The sequence below is a fragment of the Haliaeetus leucocephalus genome, unplaced genomic scaffold (genome assembly GCF_000737465.1).
Source record: "Haliaeetus leucocephalus isolate CR32 unplaced genomic scaffold, Haliaeetus_leucocephalus-4.0 Scaffold840, whole genome shotgun sequence".
In the NCBI taxonomy this organism is placed as follows: domain Eukaryota; kingdom Metazoa; phylum Chordata; class Aves; order Accipitriformes; family Accipitridae; genus Haliaeetus; species Haliaeetus leucocephalus.
This window is the reverse complement of record NW_010973276.1, coordinates 3778170-3796716: the sequence shown is the minus strand read 5'-3', so window position 1 is coordinate 3796716 and position 18547 is coordinate 3778170. Positions and strand designations below refer to the sequence as shown.

At 54.1% G+C, this 18547-nt stretch overlaps 1 protein-coding gene across 1 annotated transcript; it reads left to right on the top strand.

Annotated features, from left to right (window-relative positions):
• The first annotated feature begins 5643 nt into the window (after positions 1–5643).
• On the top strand, positions 5644–18252 carry ABCB9 (ATP-binding cassette, sub-family B (MDR/TAP), member 9). The gene is made up of 11 exons (XM_010582213.1): positions 5644–6256; positions 6627–6741; positions 7259–7389; positions 8746–8951; positions 9900–10097; positions 11731–11859; positions 13223–13411; positions 13985–14158; positions 15562–15721; positions 16594–16730; positions 17914–18252. Exons 1-11 carry the CDS (start codon positions 5644–5646, stop codon positions 18250–18252), a joined length of 2391 nt encoding a protein of 796 aa, XP_010580515.1.
• The last annotated feature ends 295 nt before the right edge of the window (positions 18253–18547 follow it).

The following is an 18547-nucleotide window of genomic DNA, read 5'->3' as shown; positions in this document are numbered from 1 at the left end:
GCCACGCTGCAGGCTCTCTCTCTGCTCAGAAGGAAAGGTCCTGTGTGATTATGTCCATGAGATTCCTGCCCTACCCTGGGATTAACCCAGCTTCCCAGTGCTGTGGAAAGCCTCAGGCACAGGAACAGTCATTGCAAAACATTTTCTTGGGCTCTAACTTTTCTGGGGAGCTTTTTCTGCTGAGCAGCATCTCCTAGCGTGGGGACAGTGCTGTCTCGTGCCATGGAGGCTGCTAGCTGCTGGGGTGCAAGCCTGCCTTGTTCTCCCGTGGGCATGACCCCCGCTTTTGCAGGTCAGCCGGCATTTATGTGAGCGCTGGAACATCTCACAGATCCTCACCCCTGCAGACCCCGCGGACTGCGCAGGCCTGGACGACCGCAGCACCGAGGTGCTCAAATCTTCCATCTGCAATGTGGTGAACGAGAAGCCCAGTGAATGGGATGCTCATCTCGACCCCGTGCTCTTTGATTTCCGCACCTCAGTCAACTCTGTCACAAAGTACACCCCCTTCTTCCTCATGTTCAACAGATACGTGTGCCTGTCGTCTGAGGTAACTTCTCGACAAAGGAGTGTCTTGTAGGAGGTTTGCCACTGGTGTGGTTACAGAGTAACACCCAAATATCTGTACCTTGCAGGTGGATTTTGTCAAGGACTCTAAAGAGCAGGGGGCTAGCTCTGGTAAGGCAGACAGCCTCCCGCCATTCACAGCCACAGTTCAGGAGCAGCAGAACGCGGTGAAAGAAATTGTAAGTCTTGCGGTGCCTTGAAACCATTTTGCAGCTAAACCCCCACAGGGTCCCTTGCACCAGGCTGTGTAAGAGCTGCACAGAAGGGATTTGCCCATACAAGGATTGTGCTACAGCACGTGCCTGCTTGGGTGCTCAGAGAGAGCCCCTGGCCCTGTCTGTCCAGAAAAGCCATCTCACAGGAGTCCTTTGCCTGCGGGCTCTCTCCTGTCACTGAGCATAGCAGGTAGCTGATGGGCTTAAGTGTGGCAGGGAGGCTATGCATCCAGCTGGAAAGGAGCGAGGCAGAAGCCACTTAAGCACTGCCTGAGACTCCACAGGCCTGGCCTGAGAGGAGAGGTGGCCAGTGACACCTTGATACATGCCAAGAGCAGCAGCAGGGTCTCCGAGCCGGCACCATTGGGTGCCACAGGGAAGCTGGTGGTGGTGCTGCTCAGAGCTGGGTGATGAAATACAAGGGACTGGCTTACCCCATCAAGGCTAATGAAAGCTGTGTCCCAGCCTGCCCAGCGCTCTGCCTTGTAATCTGCATCTCAAATCAGCCAAGGGAGTCTGTCCTTAGGCAGGGACAAAAAGCCTTTAGGGACATGCTGTGTAATTAAGAAGGTTAAAAGTAACCCTGCCCCAAAATGCGAGGAGAGAAACTGGGGAGGTTGGGGCTACCATGAAGACTAGCGGCCCAGTGGGCACAGAGCTGAGTTCGGGGAGCAAGGCCAGCATTCAGTTGCTGACTGTCTCGGACGTGCTGGGTGACCTTGGGTAACTCATTTTTTCTCTGTTTCTTGGTTTCCTGACTTGAAAAATTACCTCAGTGTCCCCTGTAAAGTGCTTGGCAATCTGTGTGCCAAAAAATAATAGATGAGGCTCGAGTGCTTTGTTTGCTCAGTCATTTCTTAGGCTTATTATGTGGACAGCGTTATGTGGTCCTCTCTGATCCCACCTGGACTGTGATTCTTCTTGCCAAGGACTAGCAGTAGTAAAACGGGACAGGAGGGAGGAGGCCTGGGAGCTGAACATGTGGGATCTATTCCCAGCTGATCCCTTTGGCAGCTCAGGCTCACTAGCTCGGCTCCCCTTTTGTGAAACAGAGATGCACACCGTGGCATGGGACAGCAAGAGCTCTGTCTGGGTAATGCCAAAGCATCCTGTCCTGTCCGTAAGGGCACTTCTGGTGTCTAGGTTGCTGACACTCACCCACAGACAGGCTGGGGTTGGGGCTGTAATTAACAGGAGATGAGAAAAGCTTCTCTTGGCTCTGTGTTACTGCAGCCTAGATCCCCTTCTGCCCTCTACTGATGGAGAACTAATGGCTCCTCTGAGCACGGCCATGAAAGCACAATTTCTTAATGTAAGGTCTCCTGCTAGTTTGGGGTTGGTGAGAATAAGGCTGGAAAGACCTTGCTTAGTCTTTCCCTTGCCTCTGGGGGCAACCAGCTGTGCTGGAGCTTGCCAGCACAGCCTCAGCTTGCCAAGCGGAGCTCTGCACGCTGCAGCGCCGACTCTTACTCACCAAGTTTGTGTGAGACAGAGTTGAGTTGATTTTTAAGAGGCATCTCAAGGCCCAACGCAAGCAATCTGCTTTACAGGTGATCGCCAACATGACCACAGCCTACAAGCGGGAGCGGAAGAGTGTTAAAAGGAAAAGTCGGGGCCTGCCCTCTCTTGCTTTCAAAGTGGAAGACAATGTGTTTGGGAGCAACGCTGCCAGCTCCCTGAAGAAGCTGAAGAAGGGCCAGTTTGTGTCGTTTCAGATCGAGACAGTCCTGCCGCCTGAGCAGAGTTTGTCTGGCGTGAAGAAAACCAGTTAGCCTCTGGGGCTTTTTTGGGGGTCCAGTAGCATGAACTGTCCTCGAGGTTTGTGGCCCAGCTGCGTGTGAGTCCAGGGTGCAGATGTGCCTGCTCTGTCCTGGGGAGAAAGGAAGGGGAAGGTTCAGACAAGGGTGTCTGTTCAGTCCCTTCCCGGTCCAGATTTGCCCTTGGACCATCCCTCCGACTGAGGGAAGTGGCACCATCCTCATTTACGCTTTGGCAGCGAGGGACTCGGTCTTGTCAAAAAGCTCCACCTTGACTATGGCTTGGAAATTGCCCCTTTGGGAGTAATTGCATCAAAGCCCGGGGAGTGATCTGGGTGCATGAGAAGAGAACCAGAAACTAGACCTGGCTTAGCCATGTTGCAGTATGTTTCCTACAGCTTAAAAACATCTTCCCCACTGTCAGCCTGAACTGGGAGGAGTCACACCAGGTCTGACTGCATTCCTGGTGGACGTGGGAATGGCTTGAAGTGAACTTTTTTTTTTTTTTAGTTTTAAGCACTAATTAGCAGAAATAAAATCTACAATAGAATGTGATATTTTTATTTTTGGTTATCCGAGCAGAGAAAAATGAATTTTTTCTTTGTAACGTCACCATTCTGTTCTCTCCAGAAATGAAGTGAACTACAGGAAGCCTGTAGTCTGTTCCTATGCTGGCGAGGCTTATAGAGGTGTTTTTAAGCCCAGTGCTCCAAAAATGCAGGGAAACTTTGGGATAATGATACCGACCAGCCCCTCTCTCACCTATATAGCCCAGCTGGATGCACAGATGCTGCCCAGGGAGGAGCCTGAGCACTAATATCTCTGCAGAGCTGGCGTGGGGACTTGAAGGGGAAAAATAATTTATAAGCTGGATTTCTTGAAACTGGATCCCTTTCTGTGTTAGGGGTTAATTTAAACCCCTGTTGAGACCCTGTTTAGGGGTTAATTTAAAAAAACGATGTTGAGCCCTTGTCCTGGTTGTTTTTAAAGCCAACTTGTGTGTTGTATTTTCCCCCTCTGCTGCAGAAATTAAATAAAACCAATAAAATAATATACAAATTAAAAATAAAAAAAAACCCAAACAATTTATTTTTGGGGAAAAAAAAAAAAAGCAACTTTCTAAGCTGGCGAGAACCCTGGGGCTGCCTTTGCTGGGTCGGGGCAGGGCGGGAGCGGGGGGCCGGGTCCCCCCCGGCGGGCAGTGCCCCCGCCGGGGGGGGGTGCCCGGTCCCGGTCCCCCGCTCCCGCCCTGCCCCGTTAAACCGCGGGCGGGGCCGGGACCGCGCCGCAGCGAGGGGGCGTGGCGGTGGTGGGGCGTGGTTAGCACGGAAGCCACGCCCCCTGCCGACCTTGTTCCCGGGACGCGCCGCCGGGCCGGGCCGGGCCGATCCCCGTTGCTGCTATCGCCGCCGGTAAGATGCCGTCCGGGCGGGTCGGGGCTGCGTTGTCATTGCGCTGCAAAGGGAGAAACCGTGTGTGTGTGTGTATGTCCGTCTGTCCGTCCGTCTGTCTGTGCCTTGCTATGGCGGGCACGGCCCTTCTCGGGTGTCTTCCCCGGGAGGAGCATCTCGTACGGGGGGGGAAGCAGGGGCGAGGCTGGGGACCTTCAGCTTTGTAGCTGGGGACACCTTTGCGGGTGGCAGGGAGCGGCGGTGGCGGCCTCCTCTCCCTCCTCCTCCTCCTTCTCTTCCTCCTCTCCCTCCTCCTCCTCCTTCTCCACCGGGCCGGATCCGCGCAGCTTTGCAGCGGATGGCAGCGGCGAGCACCCTGGGAAGCGTGTCCAGCTCCTCCCTGACACCGCTGCTCTGGTTCGCCTCCATCCCTCCTTCCCCACCCACCCCATAAACCCCTTTTCTTCTCCAGATTGCAGCCTCTGCCCCGTTTTCCTCCACTTTTTAGCTCTTTTTATCCCACCTGCCCAACCACCGAGCCTCTCGCGGCCAAGGATGCTGCTTGGCCAGTGCCGAGGACTGCCCTTTCCCCCGTGGTTTGCTTTCGGGCGGCTGCGGAGGCGGCTGCGGTCACGCAGGCCGGAGCGTGGCCAGCACACGGCATCCTTTGTGCCATGCCTTCCGCACCGTGCGCTGTCATGAGCTGCTTGGCCAGCATGAATCTGAGGATCGGGCACCTCCCTCGTGCCGACGCGTGGCACCTCTGGGCATGGCACAGGAGCAGGTGAGCAGCTCACTTGGCTTAAAAGAAGTCGAGATTTTTGCCCTTTTCTGTGTCAATTCAGATCCAGCTCCACCATCGCTGCTGCCAGTCAGACCCATGGGCAACAGTAAAGGTGGCATCCCACGCTGAAGCCTCCCTCTCCCACGGGACCCAGCTGTGGATTTCCAACCCCTTTTTAACTTCCTCTTGGGATTTTTTGTTGTGTCGCTGAATTGCACACTGACAGTGCAGTAGGTTTAGTAGGTTACCCCAAATTAATATTTAAGAGGGCTGGGGACAGCAAGGTGTGACAGGCTGCTGTACCTATGATTTACTCTTTTTTTGATGAGGGGGGTCTGTTACAAAGCTGAGCTGCTCTCCCTTCTGCTTCCATATGGTTTTGTTTGAGTGCTCGGTTTCAGTTTTGTGCTGGAAAGGTGGGGAGGGACTCTCAGATCCCGAATGTCCAAGTTTAACACCAACACAGCCCTGTAGCGCAGGACACGCGAGCTGCACAGATGTCCCAGCATTACCCAGCTGCTGGGGACCTCCCAGCTGGCCTCGCAGCAGCCACAGCAAGTGGGGACAAAGATTCCCACCAAGATGTGCAGATTTCTGCTTTGGGATTCCGGATGGGTGGAGACTTCTGAGAGGAAAGCTTGTCTTCATTTGTGCTTCTCATTTTATGAAATATCTTGGAGCGTATGCAGCAGGGGAGGGGAGGAAGGAGTAGATAGTGGTGTCTGGGGTCAGGACGGGCTGGTGGGGAGCTGACACAGTTGGTCCCCGCATCCTGCTTCCCCTTCCCCGCCACCTCCCTAGGGTGCATAACAACCCCATCCCCCTCTTCTTGCCCTGCAGCAGAGGCCAACATGACCACGTCCTCCCCGTGCTAGGGCTGCCCACCACCACCTCGGTGACCCCCCCCCGGCCCCAGCCCAGCAGTGAGGATGCGTGCCTGGAAGGCGGTGGCCAGCACGCTGGCATTCAGCGGGGCCGATGTGGTGGTGACCACGCTGCTCTACGCCCACGGCCGGGGTGGCCGGGATGTCCTGCAGGACCTGAAGCACTTCAACATCTTCAACTCACTGCTGGACATCTGGGGGGGCTGCCTGTACCGCAGCTGTGTGCTGCTGGGGGCCGCCATCAGGGTGGCCACCAACACGGCCTATGGCCCCCGGCGCCTCAGGGCATCGCGGACCTTCATCGCCGTCGTCTGCCTCCTCATGGGCATCTACATGATGGTGAAGCTGCTGCTCTACTCGGAGGTGCGGAGGACCATCAGGGACCCCTGGTTCTGGGGGCTCTTTGCCTGGACCTACGTGGCACTGGTGGCCACCTTCGGGCTGTGGCAGCTGCTGGCCTGTGTCACCTCCTCCCGTGAGGCGCTGGGGCCCAGCTCTGAGTCCCGTGCCGAGGTGGAGGAGAGCTGCGACGGGGGCACCCCACGGGACAAGCGGGAGGAGGCAGCAGGTCCCACCATCCATAAACTGCTGTCCTACACCAAGCCGGATGCCTTCTTCCTGGGCATCGCCTCCTTCTTCCTCCTCGTGGCTGCGCTGGGTGAGCGAAGGGACCGGGGAGGGGGGGCTGCAATGTGCTCCCATCCTCACCGGGAGGGAAGGAGCCATGGGGGGGGCTTGGTAGCACCGCAGGGTTGCTGTTTTGGGGGTGCTGTGTGGCACGTCCTGCATGGGCTGGGTAAAAAATGCAATGGGGCAAAAAAATACACAATAGGGGATAAAATACACTGGGAAATGAAACATCTCTATGTGCCACTAGGGGCTGCACCTCCTGCGACATCTCGTACAATGGCCAAGCATCTCCGTAGTGGGGATGGGGTTGTCCATGGGCCATCGCAGTTGGAAATACAGGTCCTGTGCTGATCCTGCATGGTGGGGCTGAAACCCCATGTCCTGTGCTTGTCCGGCAGGAGAGACCTTCCTGCCCTACTACACGGGGCTGGCCATCGACGGCATCGTGGTACAGAAGAGCATGGACCGCTTCTCCACAGCAGTGCTGGTCATGTCACTGCTCGCCATAGGAAGGTAATCGCAGGGTCTGGTTTTGGCCCTGACAAGGAGTTTGGGGTTTTCCTGCAGGAACTTGCGGTAGCGGTGGGCATGGGCTGTCTCACCTGCAGCTGCTCCGCCAGGTCCCTGCCAGACCCCAGGAATGCACTTTGATTTCTCTGCGCCGTCACGGTGCAGAGAGGCCGTGGTGGCAGTCACAAGGCCGTTGCGTAGCACTCCAAGTCTGTCTGCTGGTGGAGGGGGAGCAGGAGCAGGAGCAGGAGCAGATACAGGGAACGGGGTCCCTGGGGAACACTGTCCCGGCAGCGCTGCATCTCCTCCCAAAGCTCGTCACTACTGGGGTTAGGACCAGCCATCCCTGTGCTGGTAGCATGCAGAAGAGGTGTGGGCTGGTTTAGCCATCACTTCCCGGGGTGGAAAGTGGTACCAGCGCAGCATTGCCCAAGCCCTTGGCCCTGGCATCGGGGTGTTTGTGTTGCTGAGGAGCGGGTTTCATGTCCATTGGTCTATAACGTTTCTTATCTGCAATTAGCTCATTTGCCGCAGGTATCCGGGGCGGCGTTTTTACGCTCATATTTGCAAGACTGAACATTCGCCTTCGCAACTGCCTCTTCAGGTCGCTGGTGTCTCAGGAGATGAGTTTCTTTGATGAGAATCGCACAGGTTGGTTCCTCTTTCTCCCGGATTTGCTCTAACACCTCTATCCCATCCCGGTGTTTTTTTCCCCTTGCCTTGCCCTACCAGCACGCGGCAGACTGGGGGCAGCCAGAGACAGCACACAAGTGCTCATGTTTAGAAATAGTGGCAGAAAGCTCTTCCCTTTTGGTTACCTCCCACCATGGGGTTGGGACAGGATTGCCCACCACCCTGGGGATATCCCATTGCCACCGATCAGCCTGATACCCAGCAGTCCCAGTGCTGACATGCTTATCACCAGTCATCCCCAAAACACCTACTTTCCTCCTCTGGTACCTCCCATCAGTGCCTGCTGGTCAGCCGCTCTCCAGCTCTGCTCCAGGCATGAGAAACCTCAGACGTGTGAAGCTTGCTGGGTGTGCTTGTTGCTTTCTCTGCTTGCAAATCAGTCCTGTCCCGGTCCATGCTGCTCTGGTGTGGTCCCAGCCCACTGTAACTTGTCGCACATTTAATTTCATCTCGGCAGTATTTTTAGTTTTGAGGCTGTTGCCATATTTAGCAATCACTGCACAGTGCCCTGGTAGCTGAGGACACCAGAGATGTTATTGTAAGTGGGATATGGGTAACCCTGGACTTACACAAAAGCATGAGAATTCAGCCGTATGCAAACACAGGACAAGTATTAGGAACCCAGGGTGATGTTTGCTGGCTGTAATGTTCAGCTCCACCAAAGGGCACAGCAGGAGCTTCACCCCTTAGTAGCTGGACCCGTGTCCTCAAGGCCACTTGGGTTGTCTCCAGGCTGCAGGGCACGTGGCTAAACCCAAACAGCCCTCTCCAAAGCCACGTCATGCTCCTCCGCAGGGCATACTGTGCCTGGCCCTGGCTGGTCCTGCCAGGACAGCGAAGAAAGGTGCCAGCAGTCCCTGGTGAGCTCCTGGAGGGCTCCTGATGTCATTTAGAAATGAACTTGGGGTTGGGTTGACAGCTCTGGAGGTGCATTCAGCAGCCCAGCAAACACTCCACCCAAGCACCTGCTGCCCATTTGTGTGCCTATGGGGTGCCCTCCAGTGTAGGGTGCTGCTGCAGTCCCCTTTGCTGTCCTGCAGCCATCCTTGGTGACCCAGGGATGTAGCTCGTGCCTTCGGATGCATTTCATGTCCCTCGTGCATGCAGCCATTCAAGCTCCTCTGTTTTGCTTTGCATCCACAGTGGTGGAGAGTCGCTCCCCTTCCATGCCACCTTTCAGACCCCCAGTGAGGGGCTGGGTTGAATGGGGAGATCCATCTCGCCCCAGGCACGGGACATGGGATGCGGCTAGGCAGTGACCTGCTGTGGTGACATGTCCCCACTCTCCCCTTCCCCACTCCGTCGCTGCTGCAGGGGATGTCATCTCCCGCCTGACGTCGGACACAACCATCGTGAGCGACCTGGTCTCCCAGAACATCAATATCTTCCTGCGCAACGTGGTGAAGGCCACGGGGGTGATCTTCTTCATGTTCAGCCTCTCCTGGAAGCTCTCGCTCGTCACCTTCATGGGCTTCCCCATCATCATGCTGGTGTCTGATGTCTATGGGAAGTACTACAAGGTAGGCAGGAGCAGCTGGCATGGCCACGGTGTGCCACAGCACTGGGCTGTTCCCCTCGTGAAGCCATCATGGAGATTGTGGGTGGCCTTGGAGCTGGTGGGACTGATGCTCGAGTGCTTTGCCACTGGCAGCGGGGATGGGAAGGCAGCATTAAACCTGTATGGGCAGGCAAGCGTGGCCTCGGCTCTTACCTTGCTTCATGCTAAGGAGTGGAAGCATCTGGGGTCTGACCAAAGAGGTAGCTCGGATGTGGGATGTCCTGTATGCACCTACCTGTCCTCGTGCAATCTCTCCTCTCCCTTTGTCGTGACTCGGTGGGGGTTAAACCCAGTGCCGAGCTCCCTCCCTCTGCCCAGGGCTAATGTGGTTCAAGGGCTGTCCCTAATGCCGCATCACATGAACCACGTGAGTCCTGCAGTGGTGCTCCCTGCGTCAGTTATTGGTGCTTTCCACTGCGCCAGGGACACAGCGTGCACAGGTCCTGCCAAAACAGGGTCCTCGGGTGCTGCCTTGCCTGGCCGCACCTCCTCCTGCAGGTCAGGCACTCGTGGGAGGAGTGGAGCTGCCCTTGGTCTCCAGACCTGTCCCTGACTTGGAAACTCCTGGAAGGGCTCCTTGGGCCAGGCTGACCCTGTCCCGTCAGGGCACTGGGAGCAGCAGCTCTGCCGCAGGCTTCCCAAGTGGCCCTGGACATGGCACTTCACCTCCTGCAGCCCAGGTCCCTCCTTGGGGACAGCACAATGAATCTGTTCTCCTCCTGGCACAGCGTCCCAGGCTGTCCTAAGGTGTGGGATATATCCCAGTGCTCAGCCTTGTTGCCCATGGCGTTGGAAAATGTCACCATGCCTTCTTTGCCCGAGCCCAGCAGAGCCCGGGGCGTGTGGGAAGATGTGCCACGGGCAGCCTGGTGCCTGCTGAGCCCCCTCTGCCTCCCCCTGCTCCCTGCAGAAGCTTTCCAAGGATGTGCAGAATGCCCTGGCCAAGGCCAACAACACTGCCGAGGAGACCATCTCCGCCATGAAGACTGTCCGCAGTTTTGCCAACGAGGAGGTAGAGGCAAACGTATACTGGCAGAAGCTGCAGCAGGTGTACAAACTCAACAAGCGGGAGGCCATGGCTTACACCTACTACATCTGGTCAAGCGGGGTAGGTGGCCGGCACCGGGGTTTCCCTACACAGGGCTAGGGACAGGCAGGGGACATTGCTTCAGATCCCAAAATGCTCATGGCACAATGCATGTGCTGCTTCTCCGCTTCCAGGGAGCTTTGCCGTGTGAGCCTAGCCTTGATGTCCGCTGCCAGTAATCCTCTGTCTCTTGATTATTACTTTTTTCCACTCATCAGAAAATATATTCCATTCCCCCTTAGGGCAGCGCTGCATCGTGCCACCGAACAGTCTGTTTTCTCTTGCAAATAAGAATATAATTGATAACCACTCAAGGTCGTGGAAAACCCCGTGCTTCTGTGTTGCTGCATTGCGTGCCTGTGCCAGCTCATCTCCGGGGCTCCGGCTGGGAAACAGCCGTGGCGTTGGTTGAGCTTCTGCTCAGAAATGGAGATTTTCTGCGTGTGGGTGGTGGCAGGGGGAGGATGCTGGGGTTTGGGGTATTTTGCAGGTTTTGTTGTTTGGTTTTTTTTACAAAATCCTATTTCATAATTTAAGACTAGATGGTTTGGGACTTCTCCTGCATCGGCTGATAACTAAGGCTGTGCAAAACCCTCACGTGAGGCTGCCCTTATCTCTACACATTCAAGGATCTACATAGCCTCTGGTGAAGGGTTTGTGAGTTATGGTGCCCTCATGCAGCCATGGGAGACTTTATGGCTTCCCAAGTCTGAAAGCAAAATCAGAACATTTTTAGCATTGTTCCTGGGCTCCCAGGTGAAGCCAGAGCGTGAACTGGGTCAGCACAGATCCCGCCGAGCCAAAGAAGGCAAAAACCCTCAAAAAGTGCTCCTGCAGGGCTCATGTAGAAAGAAGCCGATGGATTTAGCACAGCCCTGGTAGAGTCTTTCTCAGAGGGAACACAGGATCTTAAGGTCAGATCACAGCAGAGCAATAGAGGAGGATTTTTTTTCCCCCAGTATTTTTGTCTGTGTGAATTTACAGCCTGTTCCACAAACATCGCACAGAGCACCAGGGCATTGCTGCTTTTCTGAGCACCTGGGCAGCATGGAACAAAACTAGCTGAATAAAGGCAGGGGCTGGTATTTGTCATACCAGAGCTGATCTGTCTCCTTTCTGGAGTAGGTGGTACCCCCCACACTGATTTCAGGCAAGAGTTGAGGTTATGCTTCAGGGACTTGTACAGGCAAGGAGGATTTTTTGCATTAACTCTTGGCTTGATTTTGTGTTCTAAATTAAACTGTGTCACACTCACATAACAGAAAGTTTATTTTAGTGGTGAGGTGACTGCATGTGTTGGATAATTTGAGCATAGATTATTACGCTTGAGGACATTAGTCCAAGACAGAAGTTCATGAGATGCTCTGTAATTTCAGTTGAATTCTCCCTCCTCGGCTGTTGTGCCTCTGGACTTCTGTTTTGTTGAAAGATGCCAGCCCAGCTCCTTAAATCAGCCCATGTACTTGAGTTTCTTTTCCCTTCTTATATACATGCTTACTGCCAGGGCTGTCAGCTGTGCGCTGTCAGGGATGCTCAGTTCGGAGCTCAAAGAATAAATGTCAGCACATGAATTGTGGGCTGTTGTGTGAGTAATTACAAATGCACCAAAATACCAGTTGTCCTTGCTGATTTTAGGGTGTTTTCTTGCTTTCAGCTGACCCTCCTGGTGGTCCAGGTCAGCATCCTTTACTATGGTGGGCACCTTGTGATCTCAGGGCAAATGACAAGTGGAAACCTGATATCCTTCATCATTTACGAGTTCGTCTTAGGAGACTGCATGGAGGTGAGTCTGTTTTATCATTCTGGGCTACCCCATATCAAGATGATGTTTATCTTCCAGAAGGTCCCAGGGCAGTCACAGGGCTAGATCCAGTGTTGACCTTCCTGTGATGCACTTCCTTGGCACTGTGGCTTTGCCCACCGGTGGGCTGATTTTCCCCTCTGATCACCACTCCCCTCCTGCTGTGGCCTCGCAACCTGAACGTGCCCAGAGCAGCTCATCCCCCAAAAAGGCAATCGGGACCAAAAGGTTCAGGCTAGCCCCACTGAAGGGCAAAGTCCTGGCTGCCTCCCAAGCACGTTTCCTGGCGTGAAGGATGCAGGGATTATGAAGCTGCCTGTTAAATTTCAGGTTTCATTAAAAACTTAATTATATTACTTTTTTTTTCCTGGAATAGGCTGCAAGCTGCTGCGTTGGCAGTGTGTTAGCAAGATGGGATTGTGGGTGGGATGGTAGAGCCCACCAAGGGCTGCCTTTCCCTTGCAAAGGCGTAAGCTTGGCTAATCGAGGCAGAAATGATCAAGTCGAGGTTTCCTCGCAGCCAAGCATGGTTTCGGCAGTGCTTCAGCCGTTGTGCAGCGGCAGAGCAAAGCTGGAGGCAGCTTGCCTGGCTCTCACCATCTGTTCAGATGACTGCAGGCTCTGGTGGTGTTTCCAGGCTGTGGTTTTGGTGTGGGTTTGGTTTGGTTTGGTGGGTTTTTTTCTCTCCTGATGGGAGGGGCAGTTGCAGTACAAGCTGTTCTGCAGCTCTGGGCTTAATATTGAAAAGAGCTGACGTGATGGGGCTTTATTCCAGGGAAGCTGGTGTCAGCTTGCAGCGGTTGTAGTTGGGAAAGTGCAATGGTAAATCCACTAGGACCATATCCCAGAAGGGAACAGCCTTATCAGCTGCCAGATGGTTGTCTAGAAGGGTCCAGCCTGGAGCTGCTCTGCGTTTGAGACATGTGTGCTAGGGAGTGAACCAGCCACCCTTGGGGGCTGGTGCAGTGTGCTGCTGTACGTGGACTCTGTTGGGTTGGGGAGCTGCTGGTCCTGAGCAAAGAGAGACAAATAGAGGATTTTGCTGGAAGTTTGGAAGTATCTCCTGGCACATGTCTTCTATTCCAATCCATGTGTTTACCTCTTCTGTTCCCCTCTGAGTCTACCCATGCACAAAACCCCCTTAGATTCCCTTTCCCTGGATACATCCATATATCCCCTCCATACCCTGCAGAGGGGGAAGAGCTTTCTTTTCCTGTGTGTGATGACTGTAGTTAATGTCAGATGATAGAAAACTTGGGAATGCTTCAACCATTCTCCTTAGGAGTGGCACTGATTGACTTTTCCATTGCATGGGAAGGTCTCACCATTGCCTCTTCCCTTCCAGTCCATCGGCTCTGTCTACAGCGGCCTGATGCAGGGAGTGGGAGCTGCCGAGAAGGTGTTTGAGTTCATCGACCGCAAGCCAACGATGGTGAATGATGGGTCCCTGGCCCCAGACCATGTGGATGGGAAGGTGGAGTTCAGAAATGTGACGTTTTCCTACCGCACTCGCTCTGCAACACAGGTCCTCCAGGTGAGCCTCACGGGTGCAGAGCCCTCCCCGCCACAAGGCATCACGCTCTGCTTCTCCATTGCAGCAATAACTGATCCCTGGCCTGCAGGAAATGTCAGCTGCCCTTTTGGAGATGCGTGAAGGCAGGCTCAGTGGCATGCTGGAAAACAGATTAAAAGGAACAGCGGGTGTTTAGGGCTGGCCTTCCTTACAAGGAATGAGATTTATTAATAAAACCCTTGTTTTCCACTCAGGCATTAAACACATCAGCATGGTACAGGGCTGTGTGCCAAGCTGCCTCGGACTGTTTCCATGGGAGAGGGGCTGGGGTCATGAGGCAGGGGGAGGCAGCAAAGAAGTTAGTTTGCTTTGCAGTTTTTAGAGGTCCTGCTACATCAGTGGGCAAATTTGAAGCCATTTTGGAGGCTTCTTGTTCCCTCAGAGCCAGGAGAGATGGCTGATGTGGCACATCACCAAGGTGGAGGGTCACTGTGGCTGGATTTTTGGCTACCTTTCTTGAGTAGTGCCAAAGCTGCTGCCCCAGGACACTGGGAAGAGCCAGGACCTGAGCATGCTCTACCATCCATGTTGCAGAATGTGTCCTTCACCCTGCACCCCGGCAAAGTGACGGCGCTGGTGGGTCCTTCGGGGAGCGGGAAGAGCTCCTGTGTCAACATCCTGGAGAATTTCTACCCTCTGGAAGACGGGCAGGTGCTGCTGGACGGGCGTCCCATTAATATGTACGATCACAAGTACCTGCACTCAGTGGTACGAGCGACTGATAACGTGTATTCTAGCTATTGCCTGCTGTGATCAGAGGGGATGGATGGTAGTGTTGCATGTTGCTTTGGATTTGCTCTGGCAACTTCTGCAATGTCCAGAAAACTGAAGGCTGGAGGTGGTCCAGGAAATGAATTCAGATAATTCGTGGGGGCGGAAGGGAAAGGGATGGAGAGTGGTTTCATGCGGAGGGGGAAGCCTTCCAAAAACAGAACAAAAACCATGTTTTGTTTTGTATTTTTTGGCCAACGCAGTAGAAATGTGGTTTTGGTTATTGGATTAATTACCATCTAAATTGGGTTTAGAAAAAGAGTTTTGCATTCCTCCAGCACTTTCTACCTTAAGATCTTAAATTAATTCTCAGGTAATGGGGAGTTAAACCTCTCTGGATCCTGGCAGCAGCTGGAGCACAAAAGGGGCTGGGTGGTTTGCCTAGGAGAGGGGTTTGGGCCCCTCGGCTCTCGTCTGTGTGTCAGCACAGATCACCCTTCATCTCCTCTGCAAGTAACTGCCTTCTTTGTTTGCCCCCAGAGCGAATGGCCTCACCAATCAGCAGGAAAACGTGAAAACAATTGATCAGAGACGGGCTGGAAAGCCAAAGTCAGTGTGACTAATTCACATTCCCTGCCCGTACAGAGCGAAAATTAAAAGACAAGCTAGTCTTTCAGTTTAGAAAGCCTGGTGTGGTGTTAGGAGCATGGGGAGAAGTCAATTAAAATATGATTGTGTCCTGATGGCTGTCTTCATGCCCAGTTCTGAGCAATAATTTGGAGGGTTCAATTTATGTCAATATTGAGGGTTTGACAAAGCAGGCTGAATGCGAGAGTGAGCAGCAACGGCTCTAAGGTAGGACAGGGAGGCTGTTGCTAAGCAATTAAGGAATTGCAGCAGCTATGTCCCTAACTTGCTAATTTTGGATTAAAAGATTCAGGAGGGCTCATTCGCGTGGCCGAAGCATGATTACTGGCCTTGAATGGAAAATCAGCAAGAGCCTGGGAGAGGGTCTCTCCAGCCTGCCTTGTCCCAGCAACTGGTTTGCCATTCTGGGAAGAGCAAACAGTGACAGGGATGACAGGTCTGGAGCAAAGACACAGCAGGGTCTTCAGGGAGGAAGTCCGTCCCAGATGCCAAAGTACCAGCACTGCATCAGGTTTCTTTTCTGCAAAATGGCTTCCCAGCAGATGATGCAAACTGGGCTGGGGCTGCCCCTGGGCACCCCATCATTAGCATCCTCACTGGAAGCTCACATTGAGGCACTTCTGTATTGTGATTTAATGGTGGGGCTCTGCCCATTTGAGTCCTTACCCAGCAGCAACAAATGCCGATGATCCGAGATACTGGCCGGCGCGTCTTCTGCTTCCAACCCCCTGCTCTTCCCTTCCTTTCTGCAGATCTCCCTGGTGAGCCAAGAGCCGGTGCTGTTCGCCCGCTCTATTGCAGATAATATTTCTTACGGCTTACCCTCAGCCTCCTTTGAGTCGGTTGTTCAGGCTGCCCAGAAGGCCAACGCGCACGCCTTTATCACGGAGTTACAAGATGGCTACCACACAGGTACCAAAATCCCTCCTTCAATGCACTTGGAAAGCATCACCTAGGGAAGGCAGAGACTCTCCACTTGGGTGGAAAGTCAGGCAGATAGTGACGGACACGAGTTCGTGGCAGCTTGGTGATGGCGTAGAGCAGCTACATGGAGAGGTGCAGCACCCTGGCGGCCTTTTGGGGCATCCCAGGAGACTGTTTCTGCTGCTGCTCTGTGGCAGCGGGGTGAGTGTCCCCCATCCCATCCAGACTGGTCCAGCTCCTGGTGCCTGGCAGTGTTATGGAGATGTGGCACTGGCAGTCTCACCATTTTTCAGGGCAGCAATCAGGAGAAAAGGCCAGAACCCAAGCGGTTAGCTGTGTACCACCCCACCTGCAGAGGAAGAAAATAAACCTGTGATAAATCCATAGTAATAAAAGCTGATGTGTTAGTGACAGTGGGATTTTGTGAGGTCAGACTGATGATGGTTCGTGCTTATGGGAGCCAGCAGAGAAGTCCCGTTTTCCCCTCACTGCTGCCTCGGTTGCACGCCCTCCAGAGCCTGACTTGCAGGGAGAGATGGCAGAGATGCAGCTGCATGGGCAGAGCCAGGGGGGGCTCGGGGTTTGGATGATCTCCCAGGCTCAGGGACTTCTCTGTGTTGTTTCTTCGAGCATCAGTCACTCAAACCCTGGAACAACAGTGGAGAACTTGCTGCTGTGGGGAAGGACTGCAGCCTTGGGGATGTTTTACTCATTTAAGTCGCTCTGCCAAGTGAGCAGAAGTGTTTACCTGCTCTTTGCTTCAAAGCATGACACCATCCTGATGCTGTGGCTGGGAGCTGAACTTGATGGCAGCTCTTGATTTTTATTTTGACCCCTGCCTCTCTCCCTTGACCCAACAGAGGCAGGTGAAAAAGGAGCCCAGCTGTCAGGTGGCCAGAAGCAGAGAGTGGCAATTGCCAGGGCCTTGATCCGAACCCCTCCCATCCTAATCCTGGATGAAGCCACGAGCGCGCTGGATGCAGAGAGCGAACATGCGGTGAGTGGGTGACTCGGGTGTTTGGGCCAAATAGGCAATCTGGGTTTGGAGGAAAGACTGTAGCTTCAGTTTCCAGCCTGTGGACAAGCTTAGTCTTGACGTGGTGCAATCAGAGGTTTGGGTAAGACGCTAATTCCTGAGCAGGAATTTGCTTCCAACACTGCTGTAGCTACCAAGAAGGGAATAATCCTGTGCTCACAGCAGCCAGCACCTGACAAACCTGATGAGATAGGGATCTCTGCCGATTTTTTTTATATATGGAAAGTGTTAATTGGCATACAGCAACTCTGCAGCCTTTTAGGACAGGATAAGGAGGAAGACCCTAAAAAATGGTACTGCAGCAGGGGGAGAGTAGGACTGCCTGAGATAAAATCCCAGCTGAGGCACCAAAGAAGCCACGTTTGCAAGAAAGGCACTGAGCTTTCTGTGAACTAAGCTGGTTTATCTGGCTGGGACATGACAACCAAACAGCTCTACCAGTAGCAGTTTGGCCTCACTGGTTTAATGACATGAGGGAAAGCTAGTTCAAAGTTGAGACGTGAGGATGTGTCTCCCGGTCCCAGAGGATGAGTGCTGCTGGTCCACAGTGTGGGCCAGTGCAAGCATCTGACCTTGGAACAGCTCGCTGACTCACAGGTCCTCAGCCACGTATGTGGTATCTCATGCCAGCCAGGGGCTGGTTTTGGCTAGCCAGGGTTGCCAACGTGAAATGTGTCTGGTGGCCATCTGCCTGCCTTTAGACCTTAGTGCTATTGTCTGTCTCTTGGCTGGAAAACAACTCTCTCTTGCTCTGCCTTGATACACCCAGGAAATAGCCCCACTTTTCTGAGCAGATGCGTTTACCAGGTATTGGCTTCCTGCAGTCCATGCCAACACCATGTGGCTTCCAAATTTGGGGCCCAGCTCTAACAAGACCCAGCTTGCAGGATCAGACCTGTGTGCATACCGCACCTGCAGGCTGGCTGGACTGAGACAGTCTTTTGGGCTGCACGGCGAAAGCCGGGAGCTGGGATGGACGTGCTGGTGCTGGTAGTGCTGCAGGGAGTCTCGTGGCCGCTGCGTAGCCAGAGGAGAGCAAACCTCCTGTCCAGAGGTTTCTTAACACAGACCACAACGCTGCTGTTCTCCCTTCCGAAGTGGAGCCAGGGACACTCGGACACTAACGTCTTTTCCTTCCACGCAGATTCAGCAGGCGATTTATGGCGACTTGCGGAACCACACGGTGCTTGTCATAGCTCACAGGCTGAGCACTGTCGAGAAGGCACACAACATCATTGTGCTGGACAAGGGCCGCGTGGTGCAGCAGGGCTCGCACAAGGAGCTGATGGAAGAAGGAGGCCTTTATTCCAAGCTGGTGCAGAGACAGATCCTGGGGCCGGAGGGGAGCGGCGCGGACAGTCACCAACCTGCAGCCCGAGGGGATGCAGTGAAGGCGCCTGGCGGGTTGGAGGAAGAGTTCAGGATAGACCATTCCCTGCCGGCCGTGGCACAGGACGATTACAACAACACGGCTCACAAGTGAGAGCGGCGATGGCCGGCGCTCGAGACGCTTGCTGGGACGCCGCGACAGGAGGCAGCTTGGCGACGGGCTCGCGCGCTGCAGAACGCCGCCCGTTTGCTCACCCCGCGCGCGTCACACACCCGTGCACACACAAACACACACTATAGAGCTTCCTGCATTACAGTCCAGCGGGCAGATGCCAGCTGGTTAAACAGGGAAATGGATTTATTCGAGGGAGTTGGGTCTTCAGCAATTCCCAGGGTTTCTACTGGGTTTCTTTTCGTACTACCAGTAATTCCTCTCAACTGGGACTTTT

Excerpts from the sequence above, each read along its gene's own strand:
- ABCB9 (XM_010582213.1), top strand. The coding sequence starts at position 5,644 with ATGCGTGCCTGGAAGGCGGTGGCCAGCACGCTGGCATTCAGCGGGGCC. Across the intron at positions 14,159-15,561 it reads ACAAGTACCTGCACTCAGTG|ATCTCCCTGGTGAGCCAAGA; the intron begins GTACGAGCGACT and ends TCCTTTCTGCAG. Across the intron at positions 15,722-16,593 it reads ACAAGATGGCTACCACACAG|AGGCAGGTGAAAAAGGAGCC; the intron begins GTACCAAAATCC and ends TTGACCCAACAG.